Genomic DNA, 23,771 nt, shown 5'->3' with positions numbered 1-23,771 from the left:
TAGCTGCACTTTCCAGTGCAACAACAGCCCCTGTAGTGGCTTCTGCAGCAGCTCCTGCTGGCTGGAGTCTCCAGCTGTGGCCATGCCTTCCTACCTGCCTGCTTTTAGTTAGATTTGTATCTTCGGCAGTACTAGGCCAGTATGTCCCGGAAAGCTTAGCCAGTCTGAAGACCTGTTCAAACTGAGCGCTTTAACAGAACGTATTTTAATCATACTTCTGAAGATATCCCCACAACACACGGTGCCTCAAATGAATCTTGGACCAGGCTTCGATTAAAACCCTGTCCCAACCATGAACATACTTCTTAACACAGACTTCTTTACATCATCACCGAAAGCGTCCTGAATGGAATAAGCTGAACATCCATGAGACTTCATGAGACTTTCAAACTTCAATTGAATCTTTACTATAAAGGTTTCCCTTGCATTCTGCGTCAGTTAAGAGTGGGGCTTTCTCTTCCCCACACTCCTGACGCAGCTATAAGCATGACCTTGCCTACTGTACAGAGAGGTGGCTGCTGGGCAGACAGATGGCTAAAGGCCAGCAGTCAGTCAACTTCAGAGTTAAAAACTTATGGAGCTGTCAAATTTAATTAATAATAATAATAATAATAAAAAGTAGAACTGAAGGATTAAACTGCAAATATTCACAGATTGCTAGCCAATCTGGGTATAGTCAGTAACTGGCAGTCATGGCTAATATGATTCAAAAGGGAGTTTTTGATCCTATGTGCCTTCCAAAAAATCCCCTTCATTATCAGTAAGAAGCCACGGTTTTTGTATTGACAGTTTAGTTACAGCTCATTCTGCTTGCTATAAAACTGACTGCAATTATTTCTCAGAGGTCTGGGATTGACAGGCAAAGAAAGAAACAAACCATGAAGTAAATTAAGCTTCACACTATAAAACAAATGAGTTTTCTTCATTGTCAACAAGAAGCAAATGCTGGTGCGAAAGACAGCTACTTGCAATAACAATTACTGGTTTAACAAACTAGAAACAAAACATGTCACCATCATGCTATTCCTGCATTTTATATATCCACTTTAATGTCTTCAGCTAATACAAGATATACTGAGCGCTAGACCCATCCAGAGCAGATCTGTCAAGTCCCCGGCAGAACTCCAGCTGCTGATTTCCTTACTTGAACTCTCTTCCATTCCACTCTGACTTTGCCGATAGCAGAAGGGAGATAGCATATGAAACCCTTTCCCAACAAAGTGGACATTTCCTACTTCACATTTTTAGTTAATCCAGATTGCAGATATGCAATTACAAATATCTGCATAATTGCAGGTATGTTTTTCTTTTTATTAATATTTTATAATAATATGCATGCTAGTATCAGGACTACCTAATGAGGGACCTGTAAGTTCAAATTGCCCCACCTTAGTTTAGTCCAGTAGTAGAAAACAGCTAATGAACTGTCTAGTGAGAATGCAAACTGACAGCATGAATTATGCGAAGTGTTTCCAAGTGAGGAGGGAAAACAGGGGCAGCATATGAAAAATGCAATTTGGGAACACATTAAGGAAGAGGAGAGCTAGGAAATTGGGAAATGCTTAGAAAAGAGGTGGGAACACATGGTAGACCTGAGAGTTTGGAAGAATGGTGAACTTTAGGTGCATGAGGAGAGAGGGACAGAATGGAAAGAAGCCTGTTTGAAAGGGGTGGACTTTGAAAAAGCTTCTGTATCTAGTTAAGAAGCACTTTTAATAGAAAGATCCTAGGTATATTTTAGTTCACTTTATTCCTAGATTCCTTATAGAAAAATTGCTGCTCTTAAGCCTTGCAAACGATCTTACAATTAAATCATAAATCAGTGAAAACAAAGTAGAAACAGCCAGATAGCCAGAAGTGCTCTTCAAGGACATTTGAGATTTATAATATCAGAAGAAGAATAAGAGATTTCTTTTGCTTTTTGTAATTATTTGCTTCAATTTTCTTGAAATGAGAAACGCCAAGCAATTCAATAAAATAAATGAAAAATAACCTTCCTGTGTGATTTAATGAAGTCTTGTTTCAAAACTCCTTGCAGGAAAGCAATGTATATTGAACTAATAGACATAATAAACCTGTCTGGATCTGAGTTATAAAACATTTGGAGACGTCTGACTTAAGGAAGCTAAACAAAATTTAAGAATGAGCACAGAAGGAAAATCCTAACAGATGAATCCTAAGGGTATCTGCATGCCTTAGTGGCAGTAAAGGAGAAGGGATTAGTGGGTGGTCAGAGTTGCTCATGGTCACAGCTTCAGCACAGTGTTAAAAAAAAATTCAGGACAAGGTGTAGAGAAGCTACTTATTTTCTCTGCGTCTCACCTGATGGAAACCCCATTATCTCCACAAAAAGTCTGTGGCATCTGCCTATGTAATATTTCAGTGCTGGTGTGGAGTATGAACCTAGCCTATGCTTAGGGAAAACTTTCAACAGATACATTTTTGTGAAACAGATTCTTGAAATTTGCTGATATTGTATAATTTCGACACTGGATACAATTACAGCCATCACTTTCTTAAGCACTTTGTGGAGGCAAGCACTTAATATTCTTATTTCCTCCCGTAATATCCATCCCAACGACAATATCAGAGAATATCCAGCCTATTGGTTTAGAGTGAGCACTAGGAACAGACGCAGAAGCAGTGCTCTTCCTGCTCTGCTAAATCTTATGCAGAACAGGGAATGGCATAGAAAAACAAATATAGTGATAGTGAAGGTATTAATATTGTACCTAGCCTGACATTTTTACAAGACATATTCATATTTGCTGTTAGTGCAGTTAAGAGAAACACATCTGAGAGAATTCCATCCCCAAAAGTCAGAATATGAAACATTAGAAGTTAACACAAAATGATCATACATTTACACTGCAAATTACTGCTTAGAGACACAGAAGTGAAGATCTGGAATACACTGAGATATACAGTGATAGTTCAAATTTCAAGTTTACTGCTATCTAGACAAGCAGAAAAATCCAACACGTATTGCAGTTTGGAAGAGACCTCCAGAGGTCATCTAGTCCAACCCCCTGCTCCAAATATGTCTAAATAGATCCCCTTACTCAGGACTGTGTCCAGTCAAGTACCGAACACTTCCAAGGACACGGACTCCACAAGCTCCCCGGGGTAACTTGTTTCCAGTCTGTAACTGCCATCAGGGTAAGAATTTTCTCCTAACATTGGATCAGAATTTCCCATGTTCCATCTTGGAAACAACACTAAAAACTTTCTAGAAAAATAAGGTACACTTCCTTCTTCAACAAGATTGGGTACATAGCATAAAGATACTTCTAGTGAAGTATATCAGATTTCTTGACTATTTGCTGCAAAGTATGTATTTTGACTTTAATAAAGCCTTTCTGAATAACATTCTCAGAGAAAAATATGTAGAGAGTAAGGCCTTGGCAAACCCACATTGCAGAATGGGTTATAAAATCATGGAGTAGTTGTCAATGATTCACTGTCAAAACAGTGAGATTTAGTTACATGGTGAGATTCCCCAGGAACCTATCTTGACCTCAATTATTTTCATTAATGGAATAGCATAGGTGGAATAAGAGAATTTTTCATTAAATTAACAGATGACATAAGTTTGGGAGGGGCTTGCAGAATATTGAGGGAAAAAGTAGAATTTACCATTGTCTTGTAAAAGTAGAGTAAAGGAACTGGTATGACCCAATTTGATGCATGTTTTTTGCAAAGCCTAAATTATGTTAATTTTTGAGTACTATGTTTTAAGAAATATTTGGATGCAGTGGAAATAATCAGTGGAGGCTTTGCTTGGCTTGAATGAGTTTAATTTGATCCCTAGGTGCTTTCTTAACCAGAGCCAAAGATAGGTCAATACTGCCTTCAGATGAGGGCAGATATTTGTATTATCTTTATCATTCTAACGAGTATAAATTGTAGTCATGGTCCAGGCTTTCCCTGTGCTAGATGATATGTAAACACAGCAGAAAAGTTCATCTCTGTTTGTAAACACTTACAGACAAGTTATGTGTTGACAGACTAGATTTCTTTACCAGTAAAATCATTCATGTCACTGGAACTGTTGATGAAGCTCACATGACAGTGTTAGTCAAATAAAAATGCTAAAGTTAAGACCAGACAAACTATTGCACTGGGATCAGAACAATGGCTTTCTGATATTCATTCTCATTAATATGCCTTAGATTTTTCTAAGGACTTTCAGCAACAGTACTTTGCAACTGTTGACTACGTTACAGTGTTCTGGTGCTCTCTGGCTTGAATCTCGAATTTTCACCAGCTCTCTCTGTGGAACTCAGAACACCATTTTGTGAGTGTCCTAAGCTGGATGAAGCACGCTGCTGCTGAAAGAGGTGCTCTCAGTAGTCTCTGGCCTCATGTCCCTACCCCTCTGGCTTGCACTAGTGCCTCTGTGACTGAGTGGTGAGCTATAACAATGTTGTGCGTAGTCATTTCTTTAGATGACTTGTCTTTAGTTTAGAGTTAGATTAGCTTAAATTGCACACAAACCTCTACCCTTGGCTTTTTTACTTCTTTATTTAAAATATGTTATGTTTAGAAAACTCAGGTTAGTTCCATCTCTGTCAGAGCCATGTTTCTCAACCTGGGAAAGTGCTGGCTAAATACGCTTTTAGCTTGTGAGTTCTATAGCAAGACTTACAGTGACAAGCATTTGGTGGATATAAATGTGTCCATTTTGCTGAACTCTGATAGTTATTATTTTTTTCTTTTTACTAGCAGAAAAATCAGCATTAAGTCATTTATTTAAGGAAATTGGATTTAGTTATTAATCTCTATGAATATTCAAATTGTTACTTATGTTGCACAATATCATTTAGATTGGAATCTTCCATAGCTTCTCCAGACATTTCCTAGCTAATTAAATCTTTTAGTACATAAGCTTTCACTTATTTTCCTGTTTCTCCTGGTTCTTTTTTGAATTTCTAGTTGGGAGAAAGAAAAGTGCTGAACAATTTTTTTTTTTACCTAGTGAGCAATAGCAGAATCTCAAGAGAAATCCTGTTCCTTTAGGCTGTTCAATTCACTTGTGCAGACCAAAGAAAAAAATGAAAGCATGAAAACTTTTTTATGTTTATCTGAACTCAGTCAAAGTTTGCTCATTCTATATTGCCCTTGGTTACTTGTATGATTTAGAATTATATATTCAAGGGCTTTCATCCTTGTCTCATTTTACAAAGCATAAGTATACAGCTGACTTCAATGACTTACATACAGTGCTTAGAAAAGCCACTGCATAAGAATCTGCAGGCTCGGTATTTGCAATCAAATACTCTGGACCCACTGGGCAAGACAGTAATGTGAAATATTTGAAATTTTAAAAAGAAAATTATGCTATCATTCAGAGAAGCAGAACAGATTTTATAAAGAAACAGACTATAAAACAAACACCCCCTCAAAAAAAAACCAAAAAAATCCAAAAAACACGAGAAATTTAAATGTGGAAAGACAAATAAAACAACCAGATCAACAGGCTCATTGAAAAATGGTGCTAAAGAAGTTTTTAAGCTGTTTATCAAACCTCAGCAGCCGCTTTGTAAACAATGGTTGTGGCAGAAGCTCATCAAATCTGCATTATACTTTTAATTTTTTGCATTCATTTCGGTACACTAGAAAAAGTCTCTCCAAGCTTTATTTTTCTTTAGCTTGGCTGCTTCCCTCCATGCTGAAGGGAGAAAATATTTTCATTGTCATCTTGCAGCCATTTGCCATTCTACCGTGATTTATTCCTTAGAATTTAGAAAAGCAGAACAGCTGGGATATGATTTTCAATATTTTTAATTAGTTTAATACCTGTGGAAGTTACTGGATTATAACAAAAGTTTTCTGATTCCCCTCAAAATATGAAGACCAGATCTTCTCCAATAACAGCCTAAAATATTCTGATAATTGATGTATTTAAACAAGCAGCCAACACATCTCCAACCCTACTGTTGAGATTCAGATTTGCTAGGAGAAATTGCAGACTTATTTTTGTGGTATTTGTCAATTTTTCCTGTACTTTCAAATTCTTTTATTGAATATTTTCTGGCCTTTTGAACTAATTTTTTCATCAGTATCTTTCTTCTATCTTTGTATCTTTTACCAGTATCTAGTCTTCTCGGACAATGTTAGTTCAGGAAAGAGTAGATGTTTATTGTATGAGAACTTCAGGACTTTTTTTTTCTGGTTTCACAGGAGAGGTCTCCTGTTTAAACCACCTGGGAATTGTAATCCAGATCAGGTTTTGGGTTTGCTTGCTTGTTTTTAATATCATAGAATCATAGAATGGTTTGGATTGGAAAGGACCGTAAGGATCATCTGGTTCCAAACCCCTGCCATGGGCAGGGACACCTCCCACCGGACCAGGCTGCCCAAAGCCCCATACAGCCTGGCCTTGAACACCTCCAGGGATGCGGCACCCACAGCTTCCCTGGGCAACCTGTGCCAATGCCTCACCACCCCGAGTGAAGAATTTATTCCTAAAACACAAGAAAAGCAAAGTAGTTTCTTTTAACATTCCTCTCATCCCTTGAGATATAATCAGCCCTAATCATAAAAGCTTAGTACTTTGTTTTCTAAACACACTGGTGTGGATACTCCATTAACACAAGATGTGAGCAGATATCTAATGGTATGTGACTTGTGATGAAGGTTTTTATCCTTACTATGAAAAGTATGATTAAAGTCCTAGAAAGTAGATTCTGATGTGCTGTATTGCTGTAGAGCACAGGACGAAGAACACAAAGCTTACTAGAACAATGGAGTTTTCAAATCACCTAGAAATTATTACTAGTCCTCAGTAACTACAGCACAAGACATAGTTTCTGAGAGTCCTGTCTTTCTAACTAGCGCTTGTCCTTACACAAGGATTTAAATTCAGAGAAGTTTAGGGCCTGAAATGAATACACACCTTGTAATTTTAAGAGTTCCTCTTTTTATAAAGACTACAGTTAAAATTACAATATTTCTGTCGTATTCAAGTACTAGACAATATATCATGCTGTGGTTTTTATGTGCACATGGACTGATTACATGCTCTATAAATCTGGTGCTCCTCGGCAAAGCCTGTTTTACAGTGCATGTAAAGATGGCAGCTGACTTAATTCTTCCTGGATTTGATTTGCCTCTGAATGCACTGTGAACATGCACTGAGGAAAGAGTCCAGTGCAGGTGGTTGCCCCTGCTGGACCCATTTCTTGCCCAGGAAGGCTCCTGGAAGTGCTGTGGGAAGATGCTGTGGGCTGGATGAATTCTATGGGGAAAAGCAACCCCTGCCTAACCAGCACAGCCTCTGCCCCACTCCTGTAACATGACCTGTGTGGGTCCACAAGTTGGCAGGAGAAGTGCTGCAGCGATTTCAGGGCTGATGACAAGGGAAGCCAGTAACTGCTGCAAGCAATGCACCTAACCTCCAGTGCTGTCCTCGGGAGCCCCTGTGCTACCAGAGGAGCTTGGGGACTAGAGTAAAGCACCAGTGTTGGTTTAACAGTTCTAAATGTTAGTCCTGATGGGTATGACTCTTGAACAATGGAGTATGTGGTATTCTGTTTCATTTATGTCTGTATTCTCCGACCTGTGCAGATACAGTGATTGCTTTTCTCTCAGAAAAGCATACACTATAAAAAGTTTTCAGTAATTTGCAAACTAATAGTGCTGACAACAGTTGAACAAAGCATTGCCAAAGGATTGCAAGCAATTTTCTATCTATGAAGAGTATATTAACATAGAAACATTTAAATGTTAATTACTTCAAATTTAGATGATACAGATTTGAATTCTTCAGTTTCTGTAAACTCCTCACCATGCTTGACTGAATAGACTACTGAGCAATCCAACTGTTCCCAAGCTAAATATATCTCTGAGTTACAACAAAGTAAACAAAAAAAAAGGTGTGGGGGGAAGTATCACAATGGGTTGGCAGCAGGCAGCACACAGTGTATATGTACAAGCACGCATATAGAAAAATAAAATTTAAAATTCATTTACAATTTCAAACACTTAAACATTTATTTTCAGTGTGATTCAAAGATCGGAAGTCCAATTTCTTTAAGTGATATATTCTTTATTAGCAGCGCTGGATGCACAGGGGATCTCTCCGCCTGTCATGCATACCCGAAGTGAAAAGCCTTCCCAAATTTATACAGCAGAGTGATGAATATTTTATTAATGCCTATACATATTCATTATCTAACCCCGCCTACTCTCGCTTCTCATGCCAATTAGTTTTTTTGTGTCCTGCGTCTGCGCAGATCCTCTCGGTGGTCTTGGGCAGGGGTCGTCGGGCTGTGGTCGGTGGTCTCAGAGAGGAAGGCCATAAGTCTTCCTCACAGTGTACTTTTCACCCTTGGTCAGGATTCTGCTGAGTTAGCTTTCTTCCTAACCGCAAGGACTGGTTTTCGCCGATTCTCCTGCTTATTATTTTCTTATCTTGGATTCCAATGTCCTGTTCGAGATATATTGCCCGTACATGTCCTATTTCGAGATGCATTGTCTGTACATCTGTTTCCTGTCCTATACCTAATGTTCTGTTTTCCTCAAATATTTACATTTTTAACCCTTACTTATCTGGAATCGCCTCAGCTTCCTTAATCAAGTGTCAACTAATTTATTTTGAATTTTTAAGTTATTTAACATTAAAATAGATTGTTTTCCAAGAATAACTAGAAGAAGCCTAACGTACAGTTAAATTCAGATTTAACCTTCATTTATGATCGCATGTGCATGGCTGTTCACTGAAACCAGAATTTGATTTGTAAAGAAGAAAGGTTTCAATTTGTAAAGAAGAAAGGCTTCAACACTAGCTGTACTGGGAAGTGCATGGCATAAAAGATTTTATTGGCAGCAACATAAGAATATGAAATCTATCCAGTTTGTCCCTCCAAAATCCTCTAGCAGTGATGCGAAGCTGTATTTGCATGGCCTGTAAGCATATCCCTATGTTACATACATGATGATCAATAACCACGTGCAAAGTTGGTGGACCCATGCCCATGTTTATACAACACTACCCCTTGGGACTTTTATTGTTCTCTGTGTTCAGCTCTGAGTATTAAGAGATTTCTATTGTTGGTAGCCCCATAATTACTCTCAATAGCTATGCAGTTGTGTCAGTTGACTATCTGAGAAGAAAGAAGCAGACCTTTCACACCCCACCACCAAGAGTACAAAAGGCAAGAATGAAAACGATAAAAGTAATGAGCACTGCTAAGTTTGACTGAAACACTCACTGAGCTCAAGAAATTCAGATAAGCACAGATTTTATGGAATTTGTAGACTTTGCTCTATCTCTGACCCCATCAGCTGAAATGTTCATTTCATAGGAGAGAGTTTGCTCTTTTGTGTTGCCACAGACAGCAGCCTGAAGGACCATGTAGGTGTTCTGACGCTTGTTGCATTTGTGAAGAAAGACACACAGGTGATTTTCATCAACATGTTCCTCTCAGCCAAGCTCATTGATCAACATCTTTTTTTAGTGACTCTGTATAGACACTAAAGAGAAGTGAGGAACACATGGATTCTCAGGGAAATTTTAAAATGAAGACCCTGTAAAAGAAGACTGTTTCCGTGCATCTGCATTTCTCCCTTCCTTGCCTAACCTACTCTCCCCCTTCATTTCTGAATCTGGTGGTTAACTTGAAGTAACCTTGATAATGAAGAGAGGACGTGTAGACATCTAAGTTCCTACAGACTTCTTGAAAACACACAGTGAGGTAGTGGATGAAGAGAAATCACTGGGTGGGGGGGCTTACCATTAAGTCATTCATTTTGTCTCTTAATATAAGAGAAGTGATGTCAATTCTGTGTCTACTCAAAAGTAATGTGTAGCCATGATCTTCTTGCAACATAAATCTGAACAACAAAAAAATAATGGCACTAAAAGCGAGACATGGCACTAAGGGGCATGGTTTTGTGATGGGACTCAGTAGGTCAGGTTGATGGTTGGACTTGATGATCTTGCAGGTCTTTTCCAACCCAAATGGTTCTGTGATTCTATTCTGATTCTAAAACCTGTCCCTGACAAGATGTAGGGTGAGGAATACCTAGATTTATGCAATGCTGATTCATCCTCTCTTCCTGGGCGATTAAGGTGTCTTTGTAATACTTTGTGGACCACTGTGCCAAGAGCTGCAGAGACATCCAGCAGGATAAGCAATGTATTTCGTATTTCACCCTTCTCCAGGGTATTTTCTAATAGCCATGGTGATGTGTCTGTGCTGTATCCTGGATTGAACAGAGACCTTGAGACATCTAGAGACATCTACAGACATCTAGAATATTGGTTTATGTTTATTATTACAGAAATTTGGGGAGTTCTTGCTTAATTTGCCTACATTTCAAAAGTTGGAGGAAAAACAGCATAGCCGGAGAGACTGTCTGAGATGGGTGACGGCAGTTTGCTAACTGGTCCTCTGAAGCTGGCTTTAACTATGTCCATTTGCAGTGGACTGTTCCTCGTGGTTGTGGCCTGGTCAGATGCCTCTGTCTCTGTGGCTCTGGTGTGTGCCTCAGAGGTACTGCTGTTTTAGCATGTGCACTGATGCTACAACACGGCTGACATGCTCTGGTCAGCTGTGGAAATTTCTATTGCACAAACGAGCATAGAAGAATACTGACAACGGGCTGCTGCTGGAGCTGTATGCTCTGATCACATTGAGGGAGAGGAAGAGGCAGCTCTGTGTTCAGCTTCTAGTTCTACCACGAACCCTGTCTTCTCTCCTTGAAGACATCACTTGCATTCCTTCCACAATATTTTACTACATAAAAATGCTATAACAGCATTTCCCTGTGATTTTGAACATTTTGAGGAGGAAGACTTAATAACAAGTCATACGTGACTTAAAATTGATAAGCAAGAATAAAATATAGTTGAATCCCCTAGATATAAGTCTATCTTAGCATTACTGTTACATCAGGGTGTAACAAGCTGACCTTTCAACTTCTGTGTTTTGCAGCTCATCTCTAGGCAAATACATCAGCTTCAAAGGCTTCAATTCCCGTTTTAACTCTGTTTGGGGAGGAAGGCTATGGGAGCTCTTTTATTCCCTCTTAGTCTGGGGAACTGTCTGTACTTGCCAGATCCCAGCATGCGTTAGGAGCTGGCGTGCCTATCCGTGTCAAACTGGCAATGGTAACCACCACCTAGAGCCAGTACTGAACAGTAATGCAGGGTTCAGTCTTCTCAATGGGAGCGCCTTGGAATATAATTGAATCAAGACTTACTTGTAGAGAAGGTGACAGAATACAGTTATTACTTAGCATGTTTGCAGTAAATGCAACGACACTTTTAGGTCTATGCTATATTTAATAATTGAACTGAGTGAAACCTACAGTGAATCATGGGAATTCATAAGTTGAAATAAATTCACCCTCCCTCTCTTGCTCTTCAAAAGAATATTTTTTCCCACAAGATGTTCTGAAGTATGTTCCTAGCTATGCTGTACTCTGCTTATTTAATAAGCCTGATCCCTGCTTGTCTTTGCAAGGATGAATGTGTTCAAATCTAAATACAATCTCTTGTTAATAATGAAGTACTGAAAAAGAAAAATGACTGCTATTACAATTACATCTCCATGGTAACACAAATGGTACATCATGAGCCTGTTACACACGTCTGTAATCTCCACTTCTTTTCTGTGAAACTAGGTGGAAATAAGTCTCAAGTCCACTGCCAGGACAAAGCTCTGTTACAGTCAATGGCAGTCACAACTGTCAGGTGTTTTGTCAGGGTATAAATGGAATGGAAACACATTCCCATGTTTTAAGTAGGCTCAGATGCTCTGTCCAGAGTTAAGATGGCTCTTCTGTGCTCCTTCTCCAGCAGTTTGGCTGCTGTATAAGACTTGCATCAATCCAGAAGACCTGTACATTGTTTTGAACAAACTCTGCCTTTCTTTTAAAGCAGGACAAAGTAACTGGGGAGAGAGCACAGGCTGCTCCTTGAAAAAAGCATGTAAGACCAAATGGTATAAAGGAACCACTGGAGTTTTTCAGACTTGCAAAACAGAGCACATATGGGACAATTTCAAAAACAAATCAAAACACCAAAACCCAAAACCCTCAGAATTTTACTTGTAATTAAGGGCAGCTTTTTTCTTCCCCTTTATGTTCCCTAAAAACCTATTTCACATTATCAACTCTCCACATGGCTTTTTATTCCTACGCAAAAAAAAAAAAACAACAAATAATCCTTAATTCCATCCCAGGTTGCATTTTAATAAATCTTGCTTTTTAGCAGGGGAAATGTAGGCAATTCCTTAGGCTTTAGGGGTAACAAACATGCCCCACTAGGCAGCAGCCTCTATTACAGTCTTCAAGATCAAGACTTGCTACTGCCTCCACCTAAGGACTACAGGCAGTCCTTGGCAAGCAGCAGCAATTTTCATTTCAATGTCTCTGCAGAAGTGTTGGGCTGGCTTTTTTAAATAACTGATAGTTATCTTTATCCTCGAGATGGCAAAATTCAATTATGTAAGCGCTCCTAAGAAGTGGGCCACCTTTGACTTTAACACAGAAGTTTAGCACTAACCTCAGCACACAAAGACCAAAGAATTGCAAGTCTCTCCCGCATATTGATTTAATGTTAGAAAGAATGTGAGCTCACTGCGGTGCTTTCAGGCGGGCTCCAGGTAGGTGAGGCTGGACCACATGCTGCCCTGGCCTCTCCTGGGGGCTGGCCACGCAGGGTGCCACTGTGCACCAGCAGGATGTGCAGGAATGGGGAAGTCCAGCCCCTCCACTTCTCTCCATAAAGTTTTGAGGACTTCAGCTTCATCCTGTCGCTATGGCTGCCTAAAAGCATGCCTGCAGCTCCAACCATAAGATACATGAGCACCTTGCTGGCTTCAATGTCTTTATCCTTACATATAGCACAGAGCTGAGGAAGCATTATTGCCCGTTCTTTCAAACAGGAAAGTGAAGCACAGTGATAATCAGGTGTCCACCACTCAGAAGGACCATTTCAGGATAAGGAATTCCCCGTTCCCAGGCTTTTCTCTGACTTTTTCTTCCTTTCCAATTTCCTGCTACAGGAGCAGCTTGCTATGGAGCCCATCTAGGATCTGGCTTTGCTGGGGAGCTCATTCTATATCCTCTTTTATCCTCTTCCAAATTTATGGCACTGCTTCAATGCTGGGCTCTCAGATATGATCTTCAGCACATTGCTTATACAAGGGATTATGTCTGCTCTATCGTTAGGGCCCGATAGCTTCCGTGAATCTTAGCTCCACTTGACAGCAGCTTGATCTGACAGCATCAGAGAACTGCCAAAAGAAGCCAAAAGCTAGTAGTAGATGTATCTTTTGCCAACTGGCCATATGAGTGCTTAACTCACCCTCCAGGCCCTTCTCTCAGAATTAACACTCTAAGTATTCAGGCCTTTTCACTTTATACAGCGCTTAGTGTGTGACCCTAAAAAGGAAGAGGAAGAAAACCCCAAGCTGTGTTATGCAAAAATTCCATCACTAATTAAACATGGCAGGATTTTAAATGAGGTGGGATAAAACTTCATTAGGTGCTAGTACTTTGACAGAAGATGCTGAGAATATTTAATGAACAAGTGCTGAGACAGTGAGGTAACAGCTAATGAACTAATTAACCTTCTGGTTTTAAGAGGCTAACATTCAAGCAAACAGAAGTGAAAATCTATATTGGAAGTGCCTTACTAGTCTCTCACTGGCTGCCAGCCCATTCTTAATTTCAGACTGCAATTATGAACGTTGGTCTTGTGACGAGATGTTGGTCAGGAACCTAGCATTTTTGCTAATAATGAGGGATGTCTTAACATGTTTCTAGGAACTTTTATTAAGGTTCATAGTAACCGAAGTGCAGTTCAAAGAGGTGCTGAAGAAGGCTGGAAGCAAGCTGTGTCTCTAAAGCCTTATAATGCTGGTTCTTGAAATGCACAACAAGCTTTCTCTGAAATCATGGGGTGAAAACTTGACTCTGCTGCTATCAGGAGGAGTTCTGTTGCTTACTTTGCAGTTTGCACACTTGTGTTTAACTAACCTTAAGAGTTTTGCAGTATGCCACTACTATGCCAACTCATTCAGAGTTAAGGCTCTAAGCCAAATCATATTAACTGTGTTTCTATAGAAGCATTACATGAATTACCCTTCAACTGTGAAGGCAAAGACTGCTGATGCTAAAATTTTCATAGCCATGTAAGAGGCTTCTGGTTCTCAGATGTGAACAGTGGTACAATTTAAAAGTCCTTCTGAAAACTGAGGCCCTTTCACGTTGAATCAATAAATAAAGGTTTTTGGAATTACATATCTTTTATGAAAATTCTGATTTAGTTAAATATTTCTCAAAATGGAATTCAGGAACTTACTAACTTGTTTTTCAACAAAGCAAGTGATTTTTTTTTTTCTTTACAGCTGTATGTAATTATTTATCAAAACATTTAGAAGACTGATGCAGTCTGAAGAGTTAACATAGCTGTTTTTACAGAAAGAAAGGAGATTAACTGGTTTTAGGAAATGCTTTTATTAAAAATAAGCATTTAGGAAATGTGACTGTAGTCAGTCATTTCACTAGTTGAAAATCTTTAGCTTACTTATGGGGGAGAAAATACTAAACTCTTCTGAATGGGAATTTTCTTAGGAGTCTTGCAGAAAATGGACAAAACAGGGACAAGCATTGCCTGGAAAGATGAGGGAGCGGGAAGGGGAAAAGACTTTCTATAGAGAGTATGACAGTGCATATAAACACCAGGTCTCTCCTCAGACCCAAGGTGCCTACAGAGGAGCATTTTAATTGATGGACAGCAGCATTGCTTCCTCCTATGCCCAGAAATGTGCTATCTATCTTGGCCCTGAGAAACATAAATGATGAGTGAGCGTGTCTGGAGATTAGAACAGAAGGAGCTGAATAGACTCTAGCGTATGAGCAGTGACAAGCAAAAAAGCTTTCTGTGAAGCTTTCATTCTCTGAAAAAAAAAAGTCATTCCAGTCATCTGGAAGCAGTTTGCTAACTTGGACTGGATTTTGTTGAAAGGTTTTAATTATAAAACTGACATGGTTTGTGCTGATGGTTCTGTTGACCCTCAGTTTTCCACCAGCCCAATGCTCTGCAGTCCTATGACACTTCTTGTCATGCTTTCAGGTTCTCCTGTTCATGCTATTCTGTTTCAGAAATAAATAAATAAAATCTATGGAGCAGGAAGTAGATTCTGCATTTTTCACCATGCATGTTATTACCACACTAAAAAGTATTTTTTTTTTTTTGTTGTTGTCATTAAATAAATATTTAATTTCTTCTCTTCAAGAGGGAAGGGAATATGATGGCAGCCCCCTGGTAGCAGTATATTTTCGAAGAGGTGACACGGTAGGAGTGGCTGCTCCCTGACTACATCAACCATCTTCACCCAGGAACCCCAGACACAGCTGCAGTGCTGTGAATAAACTCTCTGGTGACATTAGCAACATAGCCCTCTTTCCTTAGGTCTTACTTTTTCTGTGATTTAGGTGACATTTAACCATGTAGAAATAAATGAAGAATTGAAGTGCAAGAGTTACTGCTAATAGATTTTAGTTAGGACATCATTTTATGCAAGTCTTCTGGGAAGCATTCATTTCTTGCTACTTGCACGTCACCACCTCCATGCCAGTCTACAGTCATGCAGGCTTACTTCGCTTTTCCCCTTGCTTTTTGCTGGATGGCTTTTCTAGTGTGGATGCTAAATAAGCTGACGTCCCTTTGAAAGTAAGCAGATAATGTCCCCTCCCTTACAAAGTTTATATTGCCCAGGCTAATGTCCTGCCCAAAGCATTGTCAAATTTCCACGTATCTTCTTTTGCATATTTTGTTGACCATAGAGTAAGGGTAGGGTAATGTGAGAATCTGATACTCTGCTTCCAAAGGTGATCAGTCTGACAGACTGTTTTAAAATGAAAAGGCAGACAAAATCAGACAAGAAATGGAAGAACAGAGACAGTGCAATTCCCTGCAAGAACTTACAGAAAATTTTGGTACCTCTAGCTTCAAAAATGAGTGAAGGACCATTCAAGTCTTCCTGATGCCAACTACTTTCCCTTCATTAATCATGCTACCATAAAACAATGTGATAATCAATCCAGTAGCAGCTGCCATCTGCCATCACAAATCATGACTACAATTATGAATTAAGCAGACCGAGGTAGCCTCCCACCAACTTCCCCCTGCACAAATGAAACCTAACTCCTTGTGAGCTGTGCCACTTGTCCAGTACCACCACCTGCACAGCACATAACCTAACATAGCTGGCATGGGAAAAAATACCATACCAGTCCAGACTACATTATATAGTTACTGGCCTCATTCTCTGACTAATTTTCCCAGCATTTGAGAATGTCTCAAGGTCTTTTCTTTGCCCCTTTATAGTAGAAAAGGTTTGTAACAGGAGCTGCCTCACCTTGGCATTCTACGCTTTTTACAAAGTGTTCATAAAATACTGCGATGCAACAAGAAATGGTGACATTCTGTGGAACATTTCAAGCCCACTCATCATTTTATGGAGAAGTACTGCACAACTCTGATGAAAAATGATAATAATGCAGTTTGCTGTAAAGCTTCTAAAACAGTATCCAAAAAAGTCCCCTAGACAGGGGAAACTCTGTAGAATGTCTTCTGCCCCACCTCCACCAGCTTCACTTGGGCCTGGAGAAAGGGACAAAGCCTTTAAATCAGAAGCTTTCCTCTAGCAATGGGTGAGTCAATCCAATAATGACTACAATTTTGGAAGCCATTTGCTCCTAGGATAAATGCTATAAACCAACTCACAGCATGCAACGAGTTCTTATAGCTGAGGAGCTGTGATAGGATTTACGATTCAAACACTGATGGATCCTGAAATATAGTGATCCTAGTGGGAGCTATTTTGATCAAACATACTCTTTAAGGCTCTAAACATTTAAAATACCAGAAAGAAACACCAGGAAAGCAGCATGGTCCATCTTCATCTAGGGCTTGTCTTCACCGTAAAAGTTATTTTTGAATTAGTACTCTCTAGATACTCAATTTCAGGTAGGTTTTGAATGAAAGATTATTGCTCAGAATAACTCTTGGCTTTCAGTGGCTGGATTAGTGCCCCAGAAAATGTCTGCAGAGTCTCCTGCAGGCAACCTGGGATGGCTCTGCCATGTGCCCAGCTGCAAGGCAGTGTGGCAGGCAGCTGAATAACTGCCAGCAGCACAGCTGGATTAAAGGGCTGCTGTTCTCTTCAGCTGGGCTAGTTTCACTGGTGAGTGCTAGCTTTCTACCCTGGTTCTGTGATGTGTGCTGGTTGATAGTAGAGCTCTTTTATGGTATTCCAGAAATAGTTCATCTGACTACGCTGTAGACTCAGGGCTTCAAAATAAATCCCCATGGCATATCATTAGCTTGAGCATCAGCAGCGCTCCAGCTTTAGTGCAGTCTTTTCCTGCTACTCAAAAGGGAACTTTTAAAACATCACTTATCTAAAGCTGGAGCCATTTGTGTGTAGAAAAAGATCACACTGGGAGTAAAATGTGAGTTTAACTCAGGATTTAACAGTGCAGGAGTACATGCCGTTTAGCTAATCGTCCTGAAACAAGTTTCCCACAACATAATGGATTCTGAATTGCCCTGCACCTTTGTGTAGCCAGTTAGACCTGTGCAGAGCAGCAAACCTACTGTGTCCTGTGGTGAAGCCACACAGCAGTGGTGCCCTTAGCTTTGCTTAGGTGCAATAGATCAGGCATCATGTCATAGGAACTTGGCATGTTCATCTGGGATGATACACAGAGCCTTGAGAAAATGATACTGAACTTTACATGCTGTTATCATTGGTGGTGTTTACGTCTGTCCTAAAATGATGAATAGAAATATATACAGGCTTTACATATCCCTTATTTGCAACACTTGTTTATAGACTTCAGTTCATGGTATGAATGATCTCTTAAGCATTGTTTCTTTCACTCATTAATTAAAGATCCCATGTAAATTAGTTTTATTTTGCTCTTATACCATATGAAGGTTACTCAGAGAGGCATCAAGTTAATGTTTGCATGGCTAGAGAATAACAGCTACTATTACAAATTAATTTCTACTTTGCCTGGCTGACATCTTCAGCAATGTCTTCAGCACGCTTAATAATGTATTTCTGGTACCAAAGAGTTAAAGAAGCCTGTTTCCCCAGGATGCCATTTAAATGAGTTGTTCACTTGAGATAAGATTCAGTGAAAAAGTAAGGTGCACGGAGGTGATGAAGCAGAAAATAGGAAAAGTGCTGAATCACTTCCTGTGGTCTGTGATTCCTTATATTTTTTATTTACTTTTTTATTTTAAATGAATGTAGGAATGTGCATTTGAGGGCAGACTTTATTGAATCACATTACTGATCTTTACCTAAATATTTTACTTGTCTCTATGTCATACATTTAGTTCAGATTACACACAACGTAGTAATGCTGGCATGCGCTTACCGATGCTGTTCCTCAAAAGGCTCCACTTGCTTTCAAAATACTGTTATCCCTTGCACTGTGTTTGATTTTGCATGCTGTGTAACTCTTTACTGTAGTGTTAATCTAATATCACTTAAATTAAACATCACTTGGAACTTTTGTTCAATTATAAGTCCACCAAGCAACAGCAAAAGAGTATTTATCTTTAGTAAAAAGTATTATCAAAAAGACAGCTGTTTTGGTATGAAATGTGATTAAATCTTTTTTTGGCCATATTGGGGCATTTAGGAACAAAATTTAAGTTCAAGAGAGAGAGATTTAAATTCAGAGGTCTAGATAGACAAGCGACTCTGACAGTTCCTGCTGTACAGGTGACCGAAACTTGCTATCTCACTTCCTTAGACTGCAAATGAAGCTCTGGCTGTTGCTGGGACAGGGATTGTGCATTCAGCTCAAAGGGTGGAACACAGACAGTATATGGTATATTCCATTCACTTCACACAACCCAGGTGGATGCAGATACAGTTTGAGGGATGAGTAATTGCTGGTACCTCCAGAGGAGTAAGATCACCAGCATTTCCCTGTGTCTGAGAAATGAAGAATTCATCCCCTTAGTTAACTGCAGCATTAAGATGCCAATTCTGTCACCTGAGCTTACATCAGACAGTCACAGGAGGTGAGCAGTAAGGCCTTCAAATTGTAACTTCCAGGCACAAAAATAATGTTCTGCCCCAACAACCCTTCTCAGGTAAAACTGGGATGGAACACTTCGATGTGTAGTTCCACTGAAACCAGTGGTGCTGCTTGCCTGTTAAGAAGCTACTCGATACAGCCTCAGTACCTGTCATCTGAGGTTAGTCACACGTCCTGTGTTCAATGTTGTTTCTATTAGCTGTGTATGTCTGGTGTGTAAGGTTAATTAGTGAGAGGGCTGCTCCTAAGCAAAGGTGAAATAGGCAACCTCTCTGATAATCTCTTTTGCCTTTTGAGATACTATTAAAGAAGGAGCCCCAGGAAAAAATCTGGCAGAAAGATACCCTCCAGTAACAGTTTGACTGACAGCAGTAATATGAAATACATTAAAAACTACCTGTGAAAACTTCCCATGCAGTTAGGCAGGGGCAATGATTCCTTTTGTTTTAAAAGGTACCTTAGCACAACTATTCCATAATAGTTGACTGTATTTACTAGTGTTAGCCACATGATACTAAGCTGTCATTTGTTTTTTTTTTCTCCCCTCCTTTCTTTCTTCCTTTCAGGATGAAAAGAATCAGGTATTAACAACAAATATCTGGCTACAAATGGTGAGTTCTGAGAAACGAAGCAAGATTTTCCTCCTTTGGTCTTCACATTTCATCTTGTGATGGTGTGAATTTTAGGAAGCTTTCAAGCTTTTGTTCTGTATCTCACCACACAGTATACAAAGCTGAAGTGAATGGCAAACTGCAAGGCTGAGATTTAGGACTTGATGTTGTTTCAGGTGTTTTTGAAAACTTTTATGAATTTGAGTCACCACAGCTAGATATGTCACAAACTTACTGGCCTTGATTTAGTCACTCTAAAAACTCTTGACCACCCTAAGATACCGATGTCCAGAGTTCCAGTAACCGTAGGTACAAGTTCCTTATCACCCATTTCAACAAATCCACTATTTGCTTTGCTTTCAGTCTATCTCTTTAGGAAACTGCAAGAGAATTTTAATTAAGATGGACATGCTATTTTCATGTTGTTCAAAATACTGCTTTTGTTAAACATCAATCATCATCAAAGATTAACCGTAAAGATGAGATTTTTTAAGGTTATTTCTCCAAATTCTGTTTCTCAGTTACATGACAAATATATATTGGAACACAGGTTCAGCTTCCTAATGTTCAGCTGCGAACACTATATTTTTATCCTGGTTTCCCTGTTTGTTTTGCATACATATGGTGTTTGTTTTTCAAGCAGTAGCTTTATTTTACCTTTTGATGCAATGTTTAGCTGCTACAGTTGTCACAGAATTTTCAGACCTTATTTCAGACTTAACATACCTCTGTTGCCACCACTAGATAGCACAGCAGAGAACTTTGCCCCCCATTAACTCAAGGATGACGTTACTGGGTAGGAGTAAGTGTCACGCACTTTTTAATAAATGGAACAGACAGTAGAACAGTCAAGAACGTTGTGAGAGTATTTTAAATTTCTTCTTTCTTTAAGTTTAACTAGAGAGAGAGCTGTCCCTAAGGCAAAGGAGCCTACACAGATTTATTCTGACTTGAATTTTTAACTAGTTTACCACTAAAATTTAGAATTAACAAGATGCCTCTTACCATGCTGACTACTGGGCTCCTAGTGCTGCCACAAAAAATTTCTTCCATAAACCCATGCTTTACAAAGATGGGGTGATGTGGGCAAATTTTCTCCATACTACAGTAGCTGGGATGAGAATTGGCATTTAATTCCCATCTGTATTGCAGAAACTAAACTGTTTGGGCTAAGTAAAGCTTTACAAGAGAGTTTTACTTTTCAAGACAATCATTCTGCTTCAACAGAAACTTTACACCTTTCAGTTTCTTTAATCAGCTCATTTGATCTAAATAGATTCTTTTTTCTTTGATTAGAGCATTTCTACAGAAGGCCTCTCCTGCACTGTGGAGGGCTTTAGGAAACAAATGAGAGATTGTTTGGATGACCCCTGGAAGGACAGCATGGCTATTCCATTTATTCATAAAGAGAAGTTGACATGGAAGAAGCATTTAGCTCATGCTGTTTTATAGGCTTGTTTTACAGCAGGGTTAAAACTGTCAAATATAATATGGTTTTGGCTTTGACAAAATGTTGCTATAATTTCTTACCAGGAAAATATATGACAATTCACACTCAAGAAGCTATCACTTATTTTTCCTCTCTTTATCCTAGTGTCCTTGTCCTTTTGGAGGTATTTTTCCCCAAGTAAATTTTTTGATTCTTTTATATATTCACTGTATTTCTTTTGATTTATTCACCTTAGTACATACTGTATGTGGAACATGTTAAGACCACAATGAGCAGATCACTTGAATACTACAAAAAATGCAGCCACTTTTCATAGCCTGTGTTTACATTAAAAAAAAAAAGTGTTTCTGTATTCACTGTTTATTCAGTGTATACTAGACAGATTCAAAGCATGATTGAGGCAACCATATGACATTTTATGACGCAATGGTCTGCATTGAGAAGTTTTTCCCTGTATGTCTGCCTCCACTCCCTTCCTTGATAAATCATATATATAATCAAAGATGTATCTTAAATATATTTTATCTAGTCATCAATGAAATACTTAAGTACAAAAAATAACCTGGGAGAAGGGCAAATAAAACTAGCATTTATCCAGACTCTTTGGTCATGAACTGTATCTCCATGGCAATACTGCTCAGCATCAGAATCTTAAATTCGATTGAAGTTACAGCAGGAGCCTTGCCTAGTCAAACAGGTAGTACTAAGCCAAGTACCCTTAGATGTTTGCTTTTCTAATCTGCATCAAACATACTTCAGCTACAGTGGAAACTGTAACTCCAAAGTTAAAACAAAATGAGACAGCTCATGTCCAGCTTGATGAGTAAACACTCTGTAAATGTGGCTAAAGAGAGCAACCACAATCTGCTTAGCATTATTTCTAATCCAGTCTTCAAAATTAAGTTTTCTATTAGACTTTTGACTGTCTTTACAGCATTCAGTGCCACCCTGTGCTACAACATGTTGGCTACAATACCTTGTAGAAGTTAGAATAAGAAATTCTTGGATACATTGGTATTATTTTAATGCTATTCAGATGGCAATCAGCCAGAGAGTCTGGGAGGCCAGTGAGCTCAGCAGCAGCTGCCCCATGGCCCTACAGTCCCAGCCATGTGCCTGCTAGTCAAAAAAGTGACTTATTCTGTCAGCTCTTGACAAAGAGTCACATAATGCAAACAAGGACCCACAGGTTTAAACACAACACCTCAAAACCACACTCCAATTGGTTTACGTTACTACACTCGGTAAATAAATAAATAAAATATCATGAGGATCTTGGTATGTCTAAATTCTACAAAAGATAAGTGGTAGAAAGTACAGTGAATTTTTGTCAATCAGGGAAGATCATATAATACAATTTACCATAAAAATGGAGTTAAAATCCTGAAATAAAAAGATGACAAGCAGTTGATCAGGTTATATAAGCTGTGTATAGATAAACGTGAGCAAGACACACAGTTTGTGATTAGAGAACTGTGAATGGAGCAGGAAGTGAAAAGAAAAAACTATTAACAGACATATTCTGATTTAAGATTCCTGTAAAAACAAAACAAAAACCAACTAGTATCTGTAGAGCAAAAGGAAAAAAGCAATATAAAACTCAGATCATTTGTCCAGGTGACAAAGAACTAAAAATTCTTAGTAAAAAATTAATGAGAAAAATATGGAAGCACATGCCAAGAAACACAGTTCTAAACCCTGTTGGTTTGACCACAACAGAACCCATGCCTATATTGGCAGTCACGGAATTGTTGTAAGGAGCCCAGAGAGCCGCCAGGGTGGCAGCTTCCAGTGCAGGAAGCGCCAGCCAGGAAGAAAGCTTCTGGAGCAGTACGGTGCTGCTGAGCACCTGCTTCAAAGGCTGGCTAACTTCAGGCCACAGGAGCTGCTAAGGCCTTCTGCTGCCAGTATTAACTGTTCTGCCATTTCAGTTGTTTTTCCTATCAGCAGAGACTGTTGGCTGCTCTACCACACACCAGTAATCAAGTTATTACAACCTAAGAATTTGCAACCACAGAAAACAAAGTTGTCTCTGATGAAAAAAAAAAGGTCATTGAAGTTAAGTATGAATTGTAAAACAAAATCTGTTCTATCCCAAACTGATACCTGAGCCAGCATGAACAATAAAATACAAGCATATCAGATCTTCTTTTATATGCTGTTATATGCATTGCAGTGTGAACTGAAAATGAGATTTTTATGCTTTCCAGTGAGCTCTTGGTAGCCTAATTCACCCTTTTCAAGCATTTTACTGTCTGAAGCTAAATAAGATCTCTAACAAGAAAACATGTATTGTTTCAAGCTATACAGTCCGGAGAACAAAATTAAAGCCATGGATGAGAAGAGCTAACATGTTCAGTTTGTATATTTTAGTACTGGACAGATCATTACTTACAGTGGAATGTGTCTGAATACCCTGGAGTGAAGAACGTCCGTTTTCCTGATGGACTGATTTGGAAGCCAGATATTCTTCTCTATAACAGGTGGACACGCTTTTTTTTTATTATTATTTTCCTGTGGGGAAGGAGAGAACATAAGACAAATGACAACCATTTCATTAAAATGCCTAGGTTTTGCAGATTTGGAATACTGGAAAATAACTACTTTACACAGTGGGAGGTCATATT

General features: G+C 39.0%; 2 protein-coding genes across 4 annotated transcripts in view; one reads left to right on the top strand and one right to left on the bottom strand.

Annotated features, from left to right (window-relative positions):
- MYO1E (myosin IE) overlaps positions 1–23,656 on the bottom strand; it is a 166,155-nt gene extending 142,499 nt beyond the window's left edge. The window contains exon 1 of the mRNA XM_083851097.1: positions 23,540–23,656. The gene's annotated coding sequence lies outside the window, so the exon portion shown is untranslated. The remainder of the gene's footprint in view (positions 1–23,539) is intronic.
- Positions 1–23,771, top strand: part of CHRFAM7A (CHRNA7 (exons 5-10) and FAM7A (exons A-E) fusion) — a 44,822-nt gene that overhangs the window by 3,773 nt on the left and 17,278 nt on the right. The window contains exons 3-4 of one of the 3 annotated variants that reach the window (XM_083851166.1): positions 19,650–19,694; positions 23,518–23,627. The exons of 1 other annotated variant lie outside the window; for it this stretch is intronic. In XM_083851166.1, the coding sequence (XP_083707292.1) occupies positions 19,650–19,694; positions 23,518–23,627 (155 nt within the window). The remainder of the gene's footprint in view (positions 1–19,649; positions 19,695–23,517; positions 23,628–23,771) is intronic. One more of the 3 variants, XM_083851167.1, reaches the window with a different exon arrangement.

Source organism: Anser anser (assembly GCF_964211835.1).
Source record: "Anser anser genome assembly, chromosome: 10".
Classification (NCBI taxonomy): domain Eukaryota; kingdom Metazoa; phylum Chordata; class Aves; order Anseriformes; family Anatidae; genus Anser; species Anser anser.
Note: the sequence above shows the minus strand (reverse complement) of the source record. Positions and strands in the feature narration are given on the sequence as shown.